Source organism: Nanorana parkeri, unplaced genomic scaffold, assembly GCF_000935625.1.
Source record: "Nanorana parkeri isolate BGI_ZX_2015 unplaced genomic scaffold, ASM93562v1 scaffold313, whole genome shotgun sequence".
NCBI lineage: Eukaryota > Metazoa > Chordata > Amphibia > Anura > Dicroglossidae > Nanorana > Nanorana parkeri.
Genome location: NW_017306581.1, coordinates 515,830 through 539,630, shown reverse-complemented (window position 1 = coordinate 539,630; position 23,801 = coordinate 515,830). Strand labels below are relative to the sequence as shown.

The following is a 23,801-nucleotide window of genomic DNA, read 5'->3' as shown; positions in this document are numbered from 1 at the left end:
GTCTGTGGGGGGGGGGGGGGGGGACAGTAAGGGCTAGTTGACACCAGAACCACGTGCGTCTGCACAGTTGCAATGTGTTTTGCCGCGATTGTATCACGATTCATGCATCTTAGTTTTGTTTTATTTTGCTTAAAATGGGATTTCAGGCGTGTTCCAATAGATTTGCATGCGTTTTGTTGCTAAAATGAAGCAAGCAGTATTTTTTCTGGCTGCATCAGAACAGACTGCACTGGTGTGAACAGTGCACCAGAAATCCCATAGGAAAGCATTGTGAAGCATTTTGGATGATTTTGGATGCAGCTGCCAAACTGAACGGGCCGCTTCACAACTGGATCAATGCTGTGCGGCTGACGTCTTATCTCAGTCATGTTGGCAAACAATCAAAATATATGGGAATTGTATTTCTGTCCAGTACTGAGATTTAGGCCTCGTTCACACCAGATGCAGTGTGTTCCGACCCAATTCTGGCCAGAACGCACTGCATCACATTGCGGCCGGCTCACTTTGTTGTGGGGCAGGAGGGGGCGTGTCGGTCCAATTAAGTGAATGGCACTGTAGCCACGCCCTCTGGCCGTACAAGAACGCAATGCACATTAGGCCTGCGGTCCATAATGTGCATTGCAGCCATAATGTTCCTTGCGTTCCCGTGCGGCCGATCGCATTGCGGCCAGAGGGCGTGGCTACAGTGCCATTCACTTAATTGGACCGACACGCCCCCTCCTGCCCCACAACAAAGTGAGCCGGCCGCAATGTGATGCAGTGCGTTCTGGCCAGAATCGTGTAGGCCTCGTTCACACCAGATGCAGTGCGTTCCAGCCCGATTCTGAACAAAACGCACTGCATCGCATTGTGGCCGGCTCACTTTTTTTGTGGGGCAGGAGGGGGCGTGGCAGTCCATTGAAATGAATGGCACGGAAGCCACACCCTATGGCGGCAATGCAATCGGCCGCACGGGACCGCAAGGCAGTCACTGCAGTCCGGTCCCATCAAAATAGTGCTTGCAGCATTTTGCGGCCGGAGGGCGTGGCTATGGTGCCATTCATTTCAATGGACCGCCACGGCCCCTCCTGCCCCACAAAAAAAGTGAGCCGTCGGCAATGCGAGGCACTGCGTTCTGGTCCGAATCGGCCCGGAACGCACTGCATCTGGTGTGAACGAGGCCTAAATCTCAGTACTGGACAGAAATACAATTCCCATATATTTTGATTGTTTGCCAACATGACTGAGATAAGACGTCAGCCGCACAGCATTGTTTCCAATGAGCCGGCTGACTCCTCGCTCTGCACTGTGAAGAGGCGCAATAAAGCACAATCACTGTGCAGCACTACAAAGTAGGAAGAGGAGCCTGTACACGTAATGGACAAATATGGCGGCCCCATGTACATTTATAATTACATATGACACATAGAAAAACATCTCACATTGATATGGACATGTAAGAAATGTACTTCATTCGCTGAGCTTATGGAGTCTCTCCAGGACACTCCAGACACTTTCCATGCTGATTGAGCGCGGCGTTGTGAAATTCCGCTGCGTCCTTTGAAAGACATTATTATGGTAATTGGAAGTGAATACAAATAAACAGCCCTGACCTTGATTCTGCAGCTTGTTATAACAAAAGCAAATTCATCTTTTCAATGAGATATCTATGTGGCTTTTGCAGCACATTACATGGTGGTGGCTTATAAGAAAAAGCAGCGCCGTAATACCGCAACCATAAATAACCATCGGGGAGTCTCAGGCTTTCATAATTTGTATCACCACAAGTCACCCCCCACCAGCACCGTGCTCTCCCTCGAGTATCAGAAGTCCAACCAATGAACAAAGACATTGCAAGATTCGCACAGCCACAGGCGTGACTCCCAGAGACAGATGCATGGTGGGAGTTGTAGGTTCACCACATTGTCATTTTGCCCTGCATGGCCAAGGTGACAGGGTCTCTTTAAAGTTGATCTTTACTGCACTGCAAGGGTTAAGTGCTCATTATAGCAGGGGTAGGAAAGAAAGATATAGTACTTGCCTTACTCCTGGTTCCAGGAGGGTTTGGCTAGGGATGCACCGCTATCAGTTTTTCGGTAGCGAGAACCGATATTTTTTTTTTGCCACTCGCCAATACCGAATACCGATACTGGAAGTCCCATTAAAAGGAGAATTATGACGCAACTGATTTTCACTCAGCCTCATAATCTTAGCCGACCAATGAAACTGTCACAGGTCGGCTCAGTAGATCGGAAAATGAGCAAACACATACCGTCGCTCGCTCACTTCTCGATCTATCCGTGCAGAGCGCCTTGACTGTCACTCACGGCTCCCTGCAGGGATTCCTTATAATGTGCTTTTGCTGGGTTTTGTAGTCCTCTATAGCCGGTGCCATTCTCCATTCATTGCTGTATAATTTTACACTTTCCATTTCACTATATTGCACACCACACTATCTTTTTGTATTTTTTACTTCCACCGCTCCAAGCTTGCTCCTGTGATGGACTACAACCTCAATACAAACTAGTAGTCCCTTCACTGGAGCCATTTTTTAAACTTTATTTTATTGTTTATCCGATTAACCGATTAATCGAACTTAATAATCGGCTAACTAATCGATTTTGAAAATAATCGTTAGCTGCAGCTCTAGATTCCCCCCCTCCCCACTCCGATCCTCCAGCGCTGACTGGCGTAACGGATGGGGGAGGGGGCGGGTACAGCTGGCTCTGCCTCTAGATAGGCAGGGCCAGCTTTCAATTATGCAGCTGGGTGGATCTCCACAGTAATGTCAGGATCTGTCCCGGCTGCGGAGTTCTCACTCGCGGTATACTGAGCTTTGGGTGACGGGAGGACGCTAGTTTGTGTCCTCCCGTTACCCTAAGGAGAACTATGGGGAAAAGCCCTAACCCCATAGTTCTCCTTCAAGGAAGCCAGGCAACGTGTGATGACTCGCCACCTGACTTCCTGATTAGCCAGGCGACATGTAAAGACTCGCCACCCGGTTTCCAGATTACCAGGGAAGCCGTTGCCATGCTTCTCGTCATGGAACTTGTAGTTCCGCAACAGCTGGAGTGCTGAGGTTGCCTACTCTTGCTCCAGAAGCAGCCCCCCTCCCCTGCACTGCAAGGGTAGTTTTTGTCCAATTCCTGAGGTTCTGCTTTAACCCTTTCCCTGTCACCGACATAAAGCATACGGCGGAACCAAACTGTCCCCAAACCGCCAAGTCAATACGCTTTAGCGACCATAAACTTATACCAGACCTGTTCCCCGGACGGTCCCCTTTAAATTAATTGATTTCATCAGCGGCTGGCAAGCAGCTAATGACAGCGATTAACAAAAGATCCGGGCCACGCAGTATTTTTCTGGTCTGGTGCGGACTGCGCTGATGTGCACAGAGGCCAGAAATATCATAGGGATACATTAGGATGCATTTTGGGTCCCGAAAAACAAATCTGGTCTGGAGATGATCTGGATGAGGTGTAAATGGGCCTTAAAGCACCTTTAGCTCCAGACTAAAGATTTTAAAAACACGGATCACAAAGGGATTATCCTCACTTCCTGCTGTGTCTACAGGACAGGAAGTGTCTACAAATCTTCCTAATAGAACACAGATGGCAAACTAAAACCTGACGAGCGGTTTAACCCTTCCCTACTCTATCCAAAAGAAAAACAAAATACGTTTTGGATTGAAATACGATAATACACTATGGCTTCTGCTCTGATGAAAATATTTTAAAATTAGAGGAATTGGTTCCTGAATTCTAAAGGATTATGTACCTACCCGGCCTTGTGTAACCTTCTATCAGCACTGAATGAGCCGGTTATTTAATATAAAACTCTAGAAAGGGAAAATTAGACACAGGCCGATACATTTCCCTGTGACACGTCGCCGGACTCGCTATGTAATGGGATTACCTAAACAGAGATCCGGCTTTCCACCCCCAGAAATTACAAAGCAACTTTAAAAAAAAAAAGAGCTCAGTAATTTCCAGTAGCCTGACATCCACGGGGGAATAACATTACAGTCGGGAGTAAAATGATCGGCTGCTATAATAATCCAGATTGGTTTCAATAACCTCCACCCTCATTGACCTCGCCCTGACACGTCCTCCCAGCAAGGCACGCAGGGAGATATGAACACATGCAGGTTCACATCGGCAAGCTCACCGGCGGAGAATACTCGGCACGCCCTTCTTGTCAAGTGTCACCGGGCTGCCTGCCATTTCATATCTTTGCATCAGAATATCTAGCAAACACCACTGATTTTTCACAGCTCCAACTGGGGAGATAACATCACAGAAATCACAGAAATCTCAGAACAGCAGAAAACACAAACAAAACGTTACAGAACGCCTCTAAAAAACTTCCACCTTCTATTTACAGTAACAACAAAACGTATCAGTAAAACGTGAAGAAAACAGAATCTCTGCCAAGAGCAAAACTCCGCCTGCTGAATCTCTGTACATAGCACTATACTCGACCTTTCCGAGGAAATAGAACTACACGAACAAGATGGGGTCTGTAGGTTTGTTCTTAAATTTAATTTTTATGCAAGTTGGAACAGGTACATTTTTTAAGTGCAACTCCAGCTCCAATTTTTTATTGTTAGTTTTGGATAGCATAGGGAAGGGTTTACCCCCCGTAATGTTTGTTTTGCTGCGTGTGGCCCTGTTCAGAAGATTTCACCTCACCTTCTGTCCCTGTGACAATTGGACAATTGGATTTTGAAAATTTTGGGTTGTCATGGAAACAAGGATTGGTGATACAGCTTCAGTGGAGATACCTTTTTCCCCATGATCACTCTTACAGGAGTGAATTTCCCTTTCTTGTTATAGATTTCCTTTCACTTCCTGTTGTCTCAAGGACAGGAAGTGAGATTAAAATCATTCCAATGAGGATACAGACAGCAGTAAAAACCTCACAGTGACCCGGAAGAAGAGGTGGGCACCCCACGTCTGCATGTCTAACAAGAGCTAACTTCCTGTAATGTACGTACAGTACTATAAACCAGAGCCAAAAAGGCGGGCACTCCTCATCAGCACGGTAGCATTACAACTACCCCTGCTGTACAGTTTAGCCTCCGTTTGTAAGTAGGAGTCGTATGTATGTAACCCGGGGACTGCCTGTACACACGTTTTATATGCATTCATCTGACCAGCTTTCTCAAGTCCTCAGGCGGGCTAATATCATCTGCTAGCTCCAATCATGCAAATGCAACAACAACTTACCTCCATGAGGTCTCTGACCCCATGCTGGTTATGATAAACAGATTATGTGGATTGAAGCAACATTCACCATATTTATTCCCAGATAATATTTTGTACAAGTCATGCTGGATTGAGAAAGCTCGTCAGATGACCAGCAAAACGTCCAGGAAAAATACAGCAAGTCCAGTTGCCTTGATTTATTTTTTGCGGATAAACTGAAAGGGGTTTCAACCCTTCCCTTCCCTAGCAAAAACGCTTGTTTGGGCTCTACGTTCACTTAAAAGGAGAACTATGGGGTTATGGCTTTTCCCCATAGTTCTCTTAAGGGTCACGGGAGAACAGAAACTAGCGTCCTCCCGTCACCCAAAGCTCAGTATAGCTCGCGGTATACGGAGAAGCCGCAGCCGGAACGGATCCCGACAATGATGTCTGGATCCACCCAGCTGCGTGAGAGACAGCTGGCTCTATCTAGAGGCAGAGCCAGAGCCAGCTATACCCGCCCCCGTCCTTTCCGCCAGTCAGCGCTGCAGGATCGGAGCGGGGAGAATCCAGTCTCTCCCCTGTCACGGCTCTCTGCCGGCACAGGATCGAGAAGTGAGCGAGCGACGGTATGTGTTCGCTCACTTCCCGATCTATTGAGCCGACGTGTCACACTTTCATTGTCACAGGTCGGCTCAGATTAGGAGAGAAAATCACTCACCTCATAGTTCTCCTTTAAAGCGAATATACAAATATCAGTTTTGACGGAACTGACTCTTTAATCATCCTGGAGAATGACATTAAAACTGGCGAGTGGAAGAGGTTAGACACCAGCTCTGGCTTCAGTCACACTAGTCATTTGTCCAGCCCTGCACAATGATATTCACTGGAAGCATCTCCATCAGAACTGCAGAGATTAGTTGTCATCACAGGCAGCAGAAACAGTCAACAGGAAACAATCAACGGCAGGAACGCTCAATGGTAACCCACTGCTGTGTTCAATGACATCCCTGCCACCTGTGATCTGCCAAGATTATATATACACTACGAGACCCCCATGAGAATGCAGGCCTGAGCTTCTGGTCACATGACTTTACGTCACTTGCACACAGCACATGTGAGCCGCTTTGGGGTACCATTTAGCACTGCATTAACCAACGTAACATTCGTTGCTGCAACATGATCGTGTGAATGGGCCCTCAGGGAAAGCCTTAGGCCCCGTACACATTGAACGATTTATCTCTCGGTAATTCCCGCGATATCGCGCAAAATGCAAATCGCACAACAAACGCGCGATTTGCGAATCGCGCAGTGTGAATGGGGCCTTAAGCTCCACCTGGAAAATTCAAAGGTTCTCTTTACACTATTGCATTGCGTTACAGCAACACAGGTTACATGCATTGGTACCATGCGGTGTCAGTCGTTCCGAATGGGACCCCAACACACCTTTGACAGAAGTTGAAGTGCAATGTGCACTGTTGTGAGGTGCCCTGCCAGCTTTACATGCACCATTTGTTCTGAATGAGCCGTCTTACCGCAATGTGTCCAAAAGCACTGCGAAAGTGTGAAACCAGTTGTTGTTTCATCCTGACACAATCCATCTAGAAGTGAAGTGTCAGTTTTTCGTGGACTGATGCTTTAAAGTAAGATGTTGGCCATCCTCTTGAAGCAGACCTTATTATTAACCTGCTGAATTGGCCAAAATTAGAACCACGGGTGACCCTGTTGTTACCACCCGACTCAAAGTTCAATCGAATTTCGGGACGGCTTATACTCGAGTATATACGGTAGGTGGAAAATTCTCTACTGAACAGTGACTGCATCCAACCAGACAGCTGCAGGTGCTAGCTGTATGAATATGATAGCTGGCAGGTTAAAGGGGGCCATACACTTTACAACCATCGCAAGACCTTGGTCTTGCGATGGATGTAAAGTAATTAATAAAACATACGATCTGCCCATCTTGGACAGGCAGATCATACTTGCGATCATCGGAAGCCTGCCCCCCTGAGGGGTGGGCTTCCGATGACCACAATGCTGAACGCGCAGTGTGCGCGTGCGCACAACGACCCGTGCGACATTGATCTTACGATCATGCTAAAAACCAGCCGAAAATCATACGATTCTCGGCTGGTTTTCTAGCATGCTCCTTAGACAAAAGACGTGCGACCGTACAGGAGAAACGGTCGCACGTCTTCATTCACACTGCACGATTCTTGTACGATCGCGGGCACCTTGAGACTCTTCCATGCACCGTGTTTTCAGCATGGGGCTGAATGAGAGAGCTCTAGCTGTGTATGGCTAGCTTTACCTACTAGCAGCTTCAGGTACACAGCCACCATGTCAAAGGGACATATGGCAACACCTGTTCCAATCACGATCCTCCTGCATGATGGTGACTACATAGTTGCTGGTAGGTAAGCATTAGACGGCTTTGCCTATTAGATTAGGCGATATACCAGCAGGTGGTATGAAATACTTGTGTTTAGAGGAGGGTTTAGATCTGCCTGAATGGATATACTGCAATCCGTTTAAAGTAAACCTTTCCTATGAAACACACAGGCGCCGTCACTGCTGACCTGCGTATGAAAATGCTTCTTCCCTGGCTCTCGTTTTCATCCAGTGGCTTTAATAAATTTGAGTCAGTGATCTGGAACAAGCAAACAGATTTGGAAAGTCAGAAATCTTTCTTATTGGCCGGTGACTCAACGTAATGAAGCAAGTGTCAGGGTGACAGCAAGGCAACTAGTATCTGCAGAATGAGCAGTCAGATACAGGATTCCTTTAGGCCTTGTTCACACAGAAAGCGGTGCATTCCAGAGTGGTAGCTCCGCCTTCCCGATTAGCCGCAAAGCCATTTCCAAGCTCCCTTGTCACCAGGGACAAGGAAGCATGGAGTCGGCTTTCTGGCCAAATCAGGAAGCCAGGGGGCAGGTAATGATTCGCCGCCTGGCTTCCCGATTGGCCAGCCTCCTGACCAATCAGGAAGCTGGGCGGCGAGTCATTACACACCGCTCGGTTTCCTGATTGGCCCGGGAAGCCGGCTCCATGCTTCCTCATCACCAGTGACGAAGTAGCATGGAGCCGGCTTTCCAACAAATCAGAAAACCGGGCGCCATGTAATGACTCGCGGATCAAGAAGCTGGGCAAGGGGTCATCACATGCTGCCCGGCTTCCTGATTGGCCGGGAAGCCAGCTCCATGCTCCCTAGTGATGTGACAAGGACGCTGCATTTCTGGCAAGATAAACTGGTATTTCGCTAAAAAGAAAAAAAAATGTTTTGCCTAAAAACGGATGCAGACACTACATCTGATAAGCTGCAATATATTCCATTTATGTCCTTGCTCCTTTCAAGGCTCATTTACAACATAATGCACCTGCACATGGCAACACACAAACTCACCGAGAGGGGTTTATCAACACTGAAGCAGACAGAATCTGGAGAAGTTGTCCATGGCAACCAATCAACTTCTGTCTTTCACTTTTTACTCTTAAGCAAGAAAACTGAAAATGGAAGCCGATTGGTTACTATGGGCAACTGCTCCAGATTCTGTCTGCTCCAGTTCTGATAAATTCCCCCATTGACATTCAAGTGTTGTAGTGTGCTATAATCAAATGGAACCCATCGCACACCTGACCGGATAACATGCTCGACTATCGGGTGGGTGCCAAGCGACCACGGATGCCTCCGCAAATCAGGGTAAATGTGAAGAAAGTCACTTGCACTCCAGTTCAAATTCAGTCAATATTTATTGACCTCTGTAGTGTCACAGCACAGCGACGTTTCGGAACCACTTGGTCCCTTCCTCAGGCAAGAAAAGAGTGACCACCAGCCAATATCTGCAGCAATAGGATACAACTGTGTGAGCCAATAAACCAATGGAAAATCAGAAACCTCCCCCTTTGACATCACAAGGACGTCACATTCCCGCCAAATATTGTGTGCTATAGCGCAGTTTGGGAACCATTAAGAACTAATGGCAATGCGTGCATTTACCATGCACTGTGGTAACGTCTTAAAAAATGCATACCCTGAGGAGCCCTAAGCCCTCGTTCACACCTGAACGTTTTGTAGCGCGTTCTACGCTCGACGAACGCTCTACAAAACGCTCAAACATCTAAATCCCATTGTATTCAATGGGTCTGGTTCACACCTTGGCGTATTTCAGCCCGTCCCTAACGCGAAACAAAACGGCCCACGCCTGAAAAGGTACATGTACTACTTTGGGCCGTTTTTGTTGCGCGTTTCCATTGGGATACAGCCAAGTAGCCCTCGGAAATGCGCGTTTGGCGCGCGATTTTTTTACCGTGAATCGCGGTAAAAAAACCTGCGCGACAGACGCGCATATGCAATACGCCTAGGTGTGAACCAGGCCTTAGGGCTCATTCACATGTGCGTTACAACTGATGCATACAGATGCGCAGAGCGCTTACTCCTGTGCGCAGCACATGCAAATACACAGCCTTGAACACACAGCTGTTTTTGGGTTGCATACAGATGCGCCCCAAAAAAACGGAACAGAGCTACGTCCAGGGATGCAAATAGCGTGTTTTTTACGTGCATGCGCATGTAATCACGCATGCAAGAGTGGACATTTCTGGTGCTTATGGATTGCATACAGTGCTAGAAAAACTTGTACGTGTATAATGCATATGGACCGAATACACGTATATAAAAGATGCATATTTTATGCATGAAATTCTGAGCTTACATTCCTTATATGCCCGTGTGAATGAGCCCTATATATTATGCCTACCTTCATAAAGTCAACAGGTGCACTTTAAACATAGCGCGGTCTGCATCTCATCAGAAAGTCCAGCTCACAATTATCACATCTTTGGAATGTATTTATTTTTTAAAAAGGGTGTTTGCAGAGTTCACCGCTCCGAGGCACGCTAATATTTAATCTCTTAAAATATGTCAGTCATCCGGAAATTTCTACTAAGATATGCCCCAACTAAAACACACACACGGTGAAGTGCTCGCACCACCTGGGGCACTAATGCTGCAAATAAATTCAACTCCTCCACCCAACGCTCGCTCCAAATAAATGAGGGGAATGTATGACTGCAAACATGGACGCTGCAACCAGCTGCTCGCAACCCTCACCCTCATTACAGGCCACTTTAAGCTTCAGTAAAAAAAAAATAAAAAAAAAAATCGAGCATGCTGTCCAGTGGATAATTGGTATTCGGAAAGAGAAAAAGGAGGCACCTGCCACCAGCCAGATACAATGACTGACAACAAAAACAAAGATGTTTGGGCTTGTGTACCAAAAACACCGAAAAGGGGGAGAGGAAAAAAAAAAGTGTCCATTTTGGCCACGGTGACCCGATCCTGCCTGTCCTTACACGGCAACAGGGCGGCTGGTTACTATGAGTGACAGAAACGAAGGGAAACTAGGCCTCATGATCCAGTGTCAGGCCTCACCTTGTTGCTCATAGCAACCAGAAACTCCATTTATATTTTCCACACTGTGCTAAACCTGACAGGAAAAATGGGTTGTCATGACAACTAGAACAGGTTTAATTCAGACAGTTTTCAATATAAGGGTTTCAGAGGCGGATTCATAAAATCTACAGAGCGGAAAACTGTCTACGTTACACAGAAAAATAACAGTTAATAAAAATGGACTGGGCCTCATTCCACAATGTGTCCGTTTAATCCCAATTCACACTTCGGCATTTAACAGCACACATTTTAACGGCATTGGGGAAGGTTGACATTTTTGTGAATTTAAAAAAAGGCACAGATGAACAAAAAAAATAAAACATTGCAACAAAGGCGCCTTAAAAACAAAAACACAATTGTCACACCTGACCATTCGACAACATGCAAAAATCCCAATATTTTCAATGGTGTCCAGTCACACCTGAGCGTTGTGTTGCTGGCAGCTATATGGCCCCATAAACTTCAATAGAAACGCCAGAAAACACACGTTTTTCACGCAATTTCATACCCAACAACCTTCTCTTCCACCTAGTGATCAGCTTTCCATTGGCTAGAACAAAAAAACTCACGCCTTAAAAAAAACTGCATGCCAACGCTCCTGCTCAGGTATGAAAATCGAATATAAAGTTTGAGCGAGGCCTTAAGTTGGCCATTTGCAAAGCAATCTGACAAAACAACCAAAGTTTTATTTCCATTTTGTGTCAAAATTGTACAGCAATTGAAATAAAACGGTGGTTTTAAATCGACCACAATGAGATAGGATCACGAATGCCTGAATCCAAACTTGCGGAAAAGTCTTATTACTTTTAAATGCATTTATCTTTTTTTATTTTTTATTTGATCTTTCAATAAACTTCACTGAAAGTGTCTACCTATTGTCCAGTTTCACCTACACAAGTTCTGGTGGTCAATCAAACTCGACAGAAAACGTGACGGTAAACTGCAGAGTTGATGTCAATTACTTGCCATCGTACGCAAGATTCCAAGTGCATGAAATTGATAATTGCCATGTGTATATCCAGCTTTATGTCACACACATGGCAGCATTGTCAGATCTTGCCATCAATTTCCAGCCACAGCAATTTGCCAGACGCGGTTTCAATAGTTTCCCAGATGTAAGGAACCGAAATTAGTACAAACCGGCGTGGCGATTGATCAGAAACGCCTTCGATCAATTTCCACTGCCGAGCGCTGTGGTTGACAGCTAATGGAAAGCCACAAAACAAACAACAAAATTCCTAAGTCAGTGACCGGTATAATCCATTAAGCCACACACATGGCAATTATCCAGCAATTTTAACCAGCTTTCAGTTTCAAATGCTACATCAAAGAGACCGACCCAACAACAAACCTACACTAGAAGGGGACGATTGAATAAGCAAATCTTAAAGAGGCCCTGTCAGGTCTCTGAAGAATTCAAACCGTTCAGTCTCAGCACTAGAAGAGCTCTTGTACTACTCTACTACCCAGCAGCCAAGGTCAACCTTCTACCTTATTTCCATTCCAGAATAACAGCCTCCATCATTAACTTTGGCATTCAACACTTCTGGATGTGTCGGCTGCCTATGTCCTCGCTGCACTGTAGATCCATTTGTCCAAGCCCTACGTGAATGCAGCAGGGACATAGGCATTGGAGGAAGGAACCACAGCATGTAAACACAGCCATCCGACATTCCTGGAATTGGAGCACTGGAACGGAGGTAGGACATGTAGAGCAGTTGTCACCATTCTCTGTGATCAAGTCCATATTGGACAAAACATGGAGGGGCAGTCCTAGCCGGGGTTTCCGTGTGCTATGTCCAAGTTCAGTAAAGTTGGATGTGATCGGTGTGGGACTTTCTGATTTCCGGAGGGAAGTAGGACACCTGAATATAATTGCAAATGTCAATTTATTTTAATTTGCAACATTCAATAAAATAATACCCAATAATACTGCCATGAAGGTTCTTGTTTACTGTTAGTAAGCACTTCCTGTTAGAAGGTGACAGCTCTATGTCCTCATTTTCCAACTGTGCTCCTGTGTGGTCACCCTGGACCTTCTATGGAGACTATAAGCAGCCATCTTAACGTACATTACACAGGCATGGGCCACTGTTGTCACCACCATGTGGTGGAGTAAATGCTGAAGTTCTGGTTTAATGTAGACCGTGGCAGGAAAGCAGCAGCACAGAGAAGCAATGAAGGATGGAAAAATAAAAGAGGAATTCAAGTATTTTATGTGCAATAAAATGGCAAATGTTGATACCACACAAGGGGAGGAATTTATCAAAGCAATTGCGAGTGTTTGAACTTGCACGGAATATATTTGATGCACTTTGCGCCAGATGTTGCTAGTATAATGTTGTTCATAAACGAGGTTTAATAGACTCTAGGAAAGAAGACTCGTAACTCCAGGCAAAAAGCTTAAAAAGGAGAACTATGAGGTGAGTGATATTCACTCAACCTCATAGTTCGAGCCGACGTGTGACAATGAGACTGTCACACGTCGGCTCAATAGATCGGGAAGTGAGCGTACACATACCGTCGCTCGCTCACTTCTCGATCATCTCCCTGCAGAGAGCAGTGACTGTCACTCACGGCTTCCTGCAAGGATTCTCCCCTCCCCGCTCCGATCCTCCACCGCTGACCGGAGGAACGGACAGGGGAGGGGGCGGGCACAGCTGGCTCTGCCTCTAGATAGGCAGAGCCAGCTGTCACTCACGCAGCTGGGAGGATCTCGACAGTAATGTCGGGATCCGACCCAGCTGCGGCAGTCTCAGTATACCGCGAGCTGTAGCTCGCGATATACGGAGCTTTGGGTCATGGAAGGACGCTAGTATATGTCCTCGTGACCCATAGGAGAACTATGGGGAAAAACACTTACCCCATAGTTCTCCTTCAACTGTCAATTCTTGAAGAAGTGGTCATGGGAACTCCTTAAGTTGCAATTGTTTTATTAGGTTTCAGACAGCCGCAGCCTGCGGATGTAAACAGTTGCGAACTTGCGCAAAACATGCGCAATTGGAAAAATAGTGCAAGCTCAGGTCAAAGCAGGGCACACATATTAAAATACAGATTTGCACATTAAAAAAAATGATCTAAGAGGCTAAAACTGTCGCAATTGCTTTGATAAATTCCCCCCACTGTTCTTCAGCAAACAAAAAGCCATTCATTTAGGATTCTCATTGACTCTAAACTTGGCTGCCAGGGGCCAACATAAGACCCCATATAAAATACGGGCCATTTACAATGACTTCTTTTACTCCTCACAATCCACCTGCACACACACACAGATGTCACCGGCCTCTGCAATCCAGCATCTCCGTGTTATTTTTGGTCCCTAGCTCCAACCCAGAATCATCTTCTATATTTTACAGCGTTTTCCATCGCAGCCCACTTGAGGTGTGTAAGCAGCCTAAACGCGACACACCCCGCGCTGGAGCGAGTGGAAACTTAATCATAGGATGAATGCAACAGGAAGGAAACCAGCACACCAATACAAATACACAGGCAAGGTTTTAAAAAATTTAAAGTAGAGTTTTACCTTCCTTATACCAATGGCGCCAGAGGATGTTATGATCACGAATGATATTCAGCATAAAAAGAGCGAGAAAAAGGGGCCACACGTGATCCTGAAGGAGAGTGCCTGTTGCCCTGAGCACTTAAAAGCACAGCTGCTGTTGCTTCAGTTTAGTGAAAGCTGCGTGTATTTCATCACAATTTTTTTATTATTATTAATAATCACATTATTACATTATTATTATTTTATTAGTAATGATTAGGCCTCATTCACACTGCCGTATAATACGCTGTGCAATAATGCGCACAGCATTTTTTCCCATACGCAAATAAAGGACTTCATACACATAGCTGCGTATGGAGCTGTATTTTTGTGCAGCGTAAAGATGCGCAAAAACAAAATGGAACCTAGATACGTCGGGGCTCAGAATTTCTGCGTATATTTTACTCGCGCGCTCACATAAACGCGTACAGTACATTAAAGTTTCTATTAAAAATTATGCATTCTGGGATTTCATACAATTCACGCATAAACGACTATACGCATTTAGAAATATGCGTACAATTTTGCTCTTGTGTTGTGTGTGAATGAGGCCTAAGGGTGGAAAAATTAATATGGAGTTTAGGAGCCAATCTGCCCAATCCAGGAGCCAGCAGGATTTGTTTTCAGGAGCTATCTCCATTGACAACCTCAAGGTAGGCATCAGCTGTCATTTTAAGGAGCATTAATAACCAGGCTCCTGGGATTTGCTCAAATACATTAAAAATATACACAAACACTTGCACACAAACACTTGCACACAAACACTTGCACACAAACACTTGCACACAAACACTTGCACACAAACACTTGCACACAAACACTTGCACACAAACACTTGCACACAGTTTTTGGAGGAACTCGGCAGGTAGGTTGGTCCAAACATCTTGGGGAACTTCTGTGGATGTCGGCTGCCTCAAATCCTTCTGTCTCTTCATGTAATCCCAGACAGACTCTATGATGTTGAGATCAGGATCTGTGGGGGCCAAGCCATCACTTCCAGCACTCCTTGTTCTTCTTTACTCTGAAGATAGTTCAGAATGACTTTGTCTGGTATTAATCGAACTTAATAATCGGCTAACTAATCGATTTTGAAAATAATCGTTAGCTGCAGCTCTAATGGATAGGTATCTGCAGACACTCATGGTACAGCTTTCCAGTCCTTCACCGAACAAACTGCCTCCTGCTGCAGCCAAATATTTCACATTTTGACTCCTCAGCCCAGACCACCTGCTGCCATTATTCCCCATCCCAATTCCTATGTTTATCGTGCATAGTTCAGTCACTCAGCCTTGTTCCAGGAGTATAGTAAAAGAAAAAGAAAATTGTAGGGTTCCCATCAATCGATCAATTATTGTTCAAAAGACCATTCGTGGACGATTTCCGATCGAATCGATAGCTGCGTGGGCACCTTGAGGATTGATGCTGGTTTGAAGCCATAGGAAAGTCACAACAAATATTGATTTTATTTCGATGTTTCTTCTGTGTATTGTGTATTTTGTAAATTGATCAAAATAAACAATAAAAAAATATATATTTTGAAAGCATTCTTTACAGCATTGACAGGCAGGCGAGAGAGAGAGAGAGAGAGAGAGAGAGGCCACATTATATATAATTCAAACAAAAACCACATATGGCTCTCTGCATAGGGCAAGTCAGCACAACTCTCTCTTGACAGCTGTCGTTGTGAAAAGTAAAGAGTTCTTACTATATGTTTGAAAGTACAGAAATACCAAAACGCCTGAGTTTGACAGCTCGCCCTGCAGTGATATCTACAATTTCCCACAAGTCCATTCAACATCTGCTCACTGCACCAGACTCAAAGAAAGTGTACAACAAAAGTCCCAATGTTCACTGTGCTACAATGTGACAATGGTTTGTACACATTAACAATGTAAAAACAGCCTTCAACAAAACACACACATACATATATATTTTAATATTGATATATTATACACACACATTTCATAGAAACCAGAAGCAGGTGGGGTAAGACATAACAGACCAGCAATATTTTATACAGTCCAGGAAGATGTGATTTTCTGAACCTAGATGCCGATAAACAAGGTCAGACAGCAGAATTAACCTCAAAGCCAATCACTAGCGCCATTCCAAATACCGCCATGTATGATCACCGCCAAGTCTCGTACTAATAAAGGCAGATCAAAGGACAAAGCTTACGTGTAAAGTGTCCTAGCAATGTACTGGCTGTTATATATCTGCATTCAGATGAGTGAAAAAAGACGACTTGGGATTGGTCAGTGTGGTGTACGGCTCTTTGCACGCAGTCACAGAATACCGAGTTGCACTCTACAAATGAGTAAACTAAACCTGCCCCCCTCCAGAAGGAAGGACAGTGTCAGCACCAATTCAGAGATGATTGGAGGATCTACAGCCGAGTGATACACACATAAGAGACGTTTTTGGTAATAGTTAGGATGTATTTTTAAGATTTGATGGAGTTTCGTGTCACTTTAAATCTTACAATGTGGGGATTGTGTGTGAAGAGCCGTCCTCTGTACTCATCTGAATGCAGAAATATGAAAGCATAACAAATTCTAAATAAAACTTTATGAAGGATTCTGCTTCCTCCCAATAGGTTCTGCAGCATGACAGCCTGGGATTGGCTTGAATACAAAGTAAGTCAGTGTGTAAAGCAGAGCGGTGTTGACTTTTGCAGTGCCGCCTCTGTTTTATCAGCGCTGGTCTGGCTGGGCACACATGTTCTGGCTGCCCCGGAATAGAAAGAGAATTACAGAGGAGGAGTTGGGCCTTGGTGGAGGGGTGGAGGGGGGACAATGTGGGTTATGCTGGCTCAGACTCCTGCCATGGAGGCCACACAGGGGAGAGTCGGACTTTATTGCTATACTTTTATTTTATTATACACAACATATTGTGGACTATAGACCAGGAGCTCCCCTAGCAGCCAATCAGCTCAAAGCTTTTCACTAGAAACAGACCAATCAGAAAGGAGCCTGAACAATTCATTTAGTTACAAGTGCAATTCTACCAGATGTGACACGTTCCATCATACGTCAGGATATCGGCAACAAAACCACAAACATTACCACCCACCCCAGCCCCACTATGATTGGACAGGCTCTGAAAGCGGAAATCTTAGGGCCCCCACCACACACATCACAACACGATCATACAACCAACTGAAAGTGCTGCTGAAGACAATTCTTTTTTCTTCGTTTTGGATGGAGTTCAGAAGGATTAGATCGCCCTGTCAGGTTTTTAGTCTGTGTCCCCATTAGGAAGATTCACCCTCCCCATTTCTCCTGGTGACATCACTGGAAGCAGAGGAAGGTCCCAAATTGCGGGTTGTCACCAGAACAGGAATGACAGGATCCCCATGTATAAACTCATCAGTATTGGGAATACGCTACTTAAACCAAGAACTGTTGTGGAGAAGCGGGGGCACAACAAGAAACTGGAAGGGATGCGCTAGAATCGTAAGAGAGAACTATGGGGTAAGTGTTTTTCCCCATAGTTCTCTTAAGGGTTACGGGAGGACATATACTAACCTCCTCCCGTAACCAAAGCTCAGTATATTGCCATCTACGGCTCGCGATATACGGAGACCACCGCAGCCGGGACGGATCCCGACATTACTGTCGAGATCCACCCAGCTGCGTGACAGCGGGCTCTGCCTATCTAGAAGAGCCTGCTGTGCCCGCCCCCTCCGCCATCCGTTCCTTCACTCAGCGCTGGAGGATCAGAGCGAGGAGGGGGGAATCCCTGCAGGGAGTGGTGACTGACAGTAAGTTGGCCACCCCTGGGGACAACGGTCTAAAGCAGACCATACACTGCACAATGATTATACAATCTGCTTCAATTCTACCAACAACTGAGCCTGCCCGATAGGATACAGATGGATTGGACGGCCTCGGTAGGTCCTCGTATTGATTTTGGAAGCCGATTTGTAGAAAGACTGTACAGTCAGATTGTAGGAAGCACGGTGACCCCAAGAGGGGAATCCCCCTTAATTTGGGAGGTTTGTCCTGGTGACTTATCACTGAGAGTGAAGGAAAAGGAAAAAAAAACAAAAACTTATGTTGTCATCAGAACAGGAATAGATGGTAAATCTTCCAGTGGGGACACTAGTTCTGATGACCCTGTTGACCACCATGGATTTCCCTCATATAGGAAGGATTTCCTCTCACTTCCTGTTGCATCTTTGGGACAGGAAGTAAAGGAAAATTCCTCAATTGTACACAGGCAAAAAAAAACTCTCAGCAGTTTTAACTCTTACCTACTCCAGGGGTAAGCAACCACAGCCCTCCAGCTGTTGTGGAACTACAAGTCCCACGAGGCATTGCAAGAGTCTCACAGCCACAGGCATGACTTCCAGAGGCATGATGGGATTTGAAGTTAAAGCACAGCTAGAGGACCGGAGTCGCCCAACCCTGCTGTAGCTATTGTGAAACTACAAGTCCCATGAGCATTGCAAGACTGACAGTTACAGTCATGACTCCCGGAGGCATGCTGGCATTTGTAGTTATAGCACAGCTGGAGGACTAGAGTTGCCCACCCCTGGTGTAGCTGTTGTCTATGGAGCTGGCTCCCGGATTCTATAATAGATTATTTTTTGCATTGGGCAGAGTTGGGAACGTGTGAATCTGATCATTTTTGTTCACGGATTCCCTTTTACTTACAACAGGAAATGAGCGATTACATCATAAAGCAATCCTTCCTTATGTCACCGAACTAGTGTCCCCATTGGAAGATTTCCCATCTGTTCCTGTTCTGGTGACAACCCAATATATGGGATATCCCCTCGCCTTCAGTCCTGGGGGCAACGGTCCCAGAACAAATGAGAGAGAGTGAATCTCCCCCGGCAGATGACAATGATGGGGATTCCGACTGTTCCCTAAATATCCAAAAATAAAAAACAACAAAAACACAAAACCCTCCACTACAGCAGCACAAAGCACAGCAAAATAAATACAAAGCGGAATCAGGTCATCCCATTGGTCAAGAAGAACCGTCAGGCGCCCACCGATGGCCAACCATCCGTGGCACTGCCCACAGGGTCCCGTCCAAGCAGGTGCATTCCGCAGACACTGGGGGCTCCGCATTCCCTCCACAGCAACAAGTGTAACACTTTGAAAGGCCACCCTGGATACTTCAACAGCCTGTGCAATCACCAGAACAAGGGCAGGGTAGTTCCCTCCTTACAAGCCACCTGTGGAACAACAGATCCCAGCGTGCCCTGGCTGGCAGCCAGAGCCCGGGCATTTCCAGCACGTAGAGAGGAATTGCAATCCAGATTCCAACACCTCCCCCCCTTCCCGAGGAAGCTCACCTCGTCAGGCGGGCTGCTGGGCGGCTGCCTCTTCCTCTTGCCGTCCCCCTCAGGTGGAGCAGTCCGGCGGCTCGCCATGATTCCCTGCTGTGCCGATTACAAAGGAGAAGCGGAGGAGTCCACATTGGTGGAGGGGAGCGGTGGGGACATGTGTGGTGGCTGTGGGTGGAAAGGAGGGGAGTGGGAGGGGAGTGATCTCACCGGTGCACGGTGCCGCCGCTGCTCGGGAGGAGAAGTCGCTGCGGAGCCGTACACAGAGCGCACATCGCGTCCCCCGATCCCCGTGCACTGACTCTGGCTGCGAGGGGCGCTCGGCGAACGGGAGGGGGCGTGACAGCGACGATCCAATCACCGGGGGACTTCGGTGTCAACCGGCCCGCCCATTGGTCTAACCCTCTAAGCGCCGGACGGCGGAGTTCAGTGGGCGGATCAGAGGAGGAGCTGGCTAGTAGTTCTGTTCCAACCGCTCATTGGTTAAGGGCTGAGGGGGAGGGAGGGCGGTGGTGACATGTGACATTACCGGCTGGGTATAAAAGAAGGGAACGCTGGCTGGCGAGCGGAAGACATATGGTGATAAGCGGGCTGCATGTAATGGAAGCTTGGGCGTTCGGTGTTAGGACTCCAGCAGTTTTGCCAAACTCTAGCTATACACCAGAAAAATGTATTTTCGGAATGTTCCTTCAATTTTCGAATAGTTAATGCAGTTAAATCGTCGCTGCAATGAGACGATGGGGACGGGAAAAAAATTAAAGGAGCAGCGTGGAAATGTTTCTCGAGTGAATGAAATTCTAACAGTCAATGTGGTTTATATTTGGGGAAAACTCCACTCATTCCAAAATGGAATGTTTAAATCCAATGAAAGCAATGTGTGTCGTGTGCTCATAATAAGGACGTGTGAAACGAATGGCAAACACACATCAATTCATAACTAGCTTTAAAGCAAGGTGCACATATTACAAGAGAAAACATTTCCCAGCACACCTATCAGCTAGCCTGCAAAAAAAAAAGCCCTGTCTAACTATTAGGGTTAAAAACTGAGGTTTTAGTTGCCCAACTTTTGCAAAATATGTGGCATTCTGTGTGGATAGGTGTGGTCCTTCTGGTGTGTCACTATGCCTTTAAGGAGATTGGGCTACCTGCTGGCAAACCTGCACCGAAGTCATCCTTTTCTATATATACTCCAAGATGGCGGCTCTCGTAGATTAGAGTTAGGACCACACAACACAGAGGAGTCTTGACAAGGCGGTGTGGCTTTTTACTTTTATTATCACATGACAAGGTTTCACAATACAACAACAAGAATACTATTTGACAAAATGAGATTACAATCAGATACCAAATATGATACGGATTTGTCATATTAGGAGATCAAATGTGCCTTATTATCCTTGGTAATATGCCTGGTAATGTGTTTGGTGTCCAACTGATTGCCATCTTCTTATACATCTCAATGTAACCACTTTTTATGAAGGTGACTCCATTACTGTGGGAGTTATGAAGAGCTGAGAACTTGCGATGTATAAAAGTCCAGTTTCAGGTCAAAACCATATCTACAGATGTGCATGGCTCAATGTCTCTCTTAGATTGTTTACAAAAGGGCCATTTTTTATTATTATAATACAGGATTTATATAGCGCCAACAGTTTGCGCAGCGCTTTACAATATAAGGAAGACGTTACAATTACAATACAATTCAAGACAAGATGGTAAGGAGGGCCCTGCCCCTGAGGGCTTACGATCTAAACGGGAGGGGCAAGTGATACATGAGGAGGGAGCTGTGTGGGGATGAATTGTTTATAACAGGGCCTTGTTTGTAGTATTTTGAAGACCTTGCTAGCGGAGGTCAATGATATCTCTGCATTCTTTCTTAGCTGGCCTGTCTTATGTCAACTTTGTCTTAAGCTGGCCATACACCTATAGATTTTTTTTTCTATCACCCTATGCGCACATGGAAAAAGTGCAACAGATTCCTCCATCTACGCTAAGGCTGGGTTCACACCTGGGCGTTACTATAGGCGCGTTTCTTTAGCTCAATTTTAGCACATTTTTTAGTTTAGTGAAACATGTGTTCAACGCTCGTTTTTATACCTCCCTGGCGGTATGATTTTTTTTTTCTCTATCTTTTTTCGGGTTTTTTTTTCCACTTTCAAATTTCCCGTCGGTTCCGAACCCCTGCGACGCGGACGCTTGCAAGGGACAGAAGACAGCAGCGGCCGGAGGACACAGCAGGGACGAGGTAAGACCTACACTGTATTCCTGAGTGTGGCTCGTGGTTACCGCTTTCTTTACCCCGAGCCACACACGGGAATACCAATGGATACGCGCGGAAATACGCCCCAAAAGAAGCTCCTGTACTTGTTTGGGCGTAGGGCGTTTTTCAGCGCGTTTCCACGCCCTGAAATAAGCCCAGGTGGGAACCATGGCCATAGGAAATGATGGGATTTCACTTGCTGAGCGTTTTTCAGCGCTTCGATCCACGCTGAAAAACGACCAGGTGTGAACCCAGCCTAAACCGTGTGGACAGAGGAATCTCCCGCTGGGCCAAGCTTCAGTAAATTGCTAGTCGGCCCAAAATACCTAAACACTCCGATTGGATGTAGGCATTGTTCAGGTATTTTTAGAGCCAGCGGGGCTGACTAGCAAGATACTGAAGCTTGGTCCTGTGGGAGATTCCTCCATCCACACAGTTTAGCGTAGTTGGAGGAATCTGTTGCACTTTTTCCATCTGACCATAGAAAATCTGCAGATAATCTATAGGTGTATGGCCAGCTATAGACTGGTATAAGCATGGCTGGTAAAGCACAGACATGAGATTTCAATCTGGAGAAAATAAGGGCCCCTTGGTGTTCAGTACGACTTCTTCATTTGGTGTTCATCAGACTTCACTATTGTCACAAAAATGATTTTGAGTAATTTTCTTGTATTGTAATCTTCAGAACGTTAAAAAGGAAAACATATTCTGCATTGGTAATAAACGTTTATAGCAGTCTAATGTTTGATAGTCTGTCAACGTGCACTATGTTTATCTGGGCTGACCTGACCGAAGCTACATGTGCTTATTGCTGGATCTGTGCGGTTATATGTGTCCTAGGCTGCTCGACCAGTCCCCACAGCCATTTCTCCCCTGGGCTCTAGTGGTCTAAGGACCGCTGACATCATCATCACATCTTATACAGGTCCACAGACCTGTATTATACGTGAGGATGCTGAGGGCCATTCCGTAGCCAGTGCGGAGTGGAGGGAGAGAGAGGTGAGCGTTGACTGCTGCGGGACTGAGGATCGAGTACGTCATACAGCTTATTTGAGCCCCCTAGACCAGTGGTAGGCAACCTTGGCTCTACAGCTGTGCTGAAACTACAAATCCCATTATGCTTCTGGAAGTCATGCCTGTGGCTTGCAATGCCTTATGGGATTTGTAGTTTCAGCACATCTGGAGAGCCGAGGTTGCCTACCCCTGCCCTAGACCAAACAAGCACATAACCCCTACTGCAAGGATATCGGTTTTATTCTTCTTTATAACAATGGCTCATATGTTTACTTTCATTTATTTATTTATTGCAGGTATTTATATAGCGCCAACAATTTACGCAGCGCTTTACATAGTACACATTCACATCAGTACATGCATTGATGTGCTTTAAGACTCATAGGTGTGAATGGGCCATAACAGTTCCATGTTGCAGAAGGAACTATAATCAGCCAATACCCATTATTTTTGGGTGTAGAAACACATGATACTCCCCTGGCCACCTTGAGTGCTTTCATGTGGGCAAGCATGCCCAGCCCTGGGTACATTTGAGATTGTTCAGCAGGTCAACACACATACAGGAATCTGGGGTGGTCAAGTAATTTGGGGTGGCGAGGGAGCGTGGAGAAGTGTAGTACAGGATGCTTATTGTCTCTTTTGTAAAGAAAATGTGTTACTTTCCGCAGAGTACAAGTTAAGTTTAAGGAAGGCATAATTGTTTCTTCCACGAACGCCGCCCTGGACCCCTTTGTGCTCCTACTGTCCTACTGAGATTGGAAGCAGGTGCATGAGAGCAATCAAGAATGGCCTCATCGCTTCATAGAATATTCATTCTTGGTCTGTACTTGAACACATGGGGCTAAGATAAATCTGCAGGACCTTCAGATGAGGAATGTGTGCTCTATGTGTGCACTATGATCGATACGTTGCAGCCTCCCATCCGTCTCACACTGTTTTTTTTATCATTGATATCACTAATATGAATTTCAGCCTCCGTTCTGTAGACTTGCTGAATGCAATCTTGAACTTTGTAAGCAGAGATGCTTCGCTTTACGGAACACATGGCCAGACTATAGCTATACTCCCTG

General features: G+C 45.9%; 1 protein-coding gene across 2 annotated transcripts in view; it reads right to left on the bottom strand.

Moving 5' to 3' along the window:
* The window catches only part of ARHGAP21 (Rho GTPase activating protein 21), a 168,401-nt gene extending 148,610 nt beyond the window's left edge, over positions 1 to 19,791 (bottom strand). For both annotated transcript variants that reach the window (XM_018557954.1, XM_018557955.1), the window contains exon 1: positions 19,467 to 19,791. In XM_018557954.1, coding sequence (XP_018413456.1) covers positions 19,467 to 19,544 — 78 coding nt within the window. In that variant the 5' untranslated portion in view covers positions 19,545 to 19,791. The remainder of the gene's footprint in view (positions 1 to 19,466) is intronic.
* Positions 19,792 to 23,801: the final 4,010 nt, after the last annotated feature.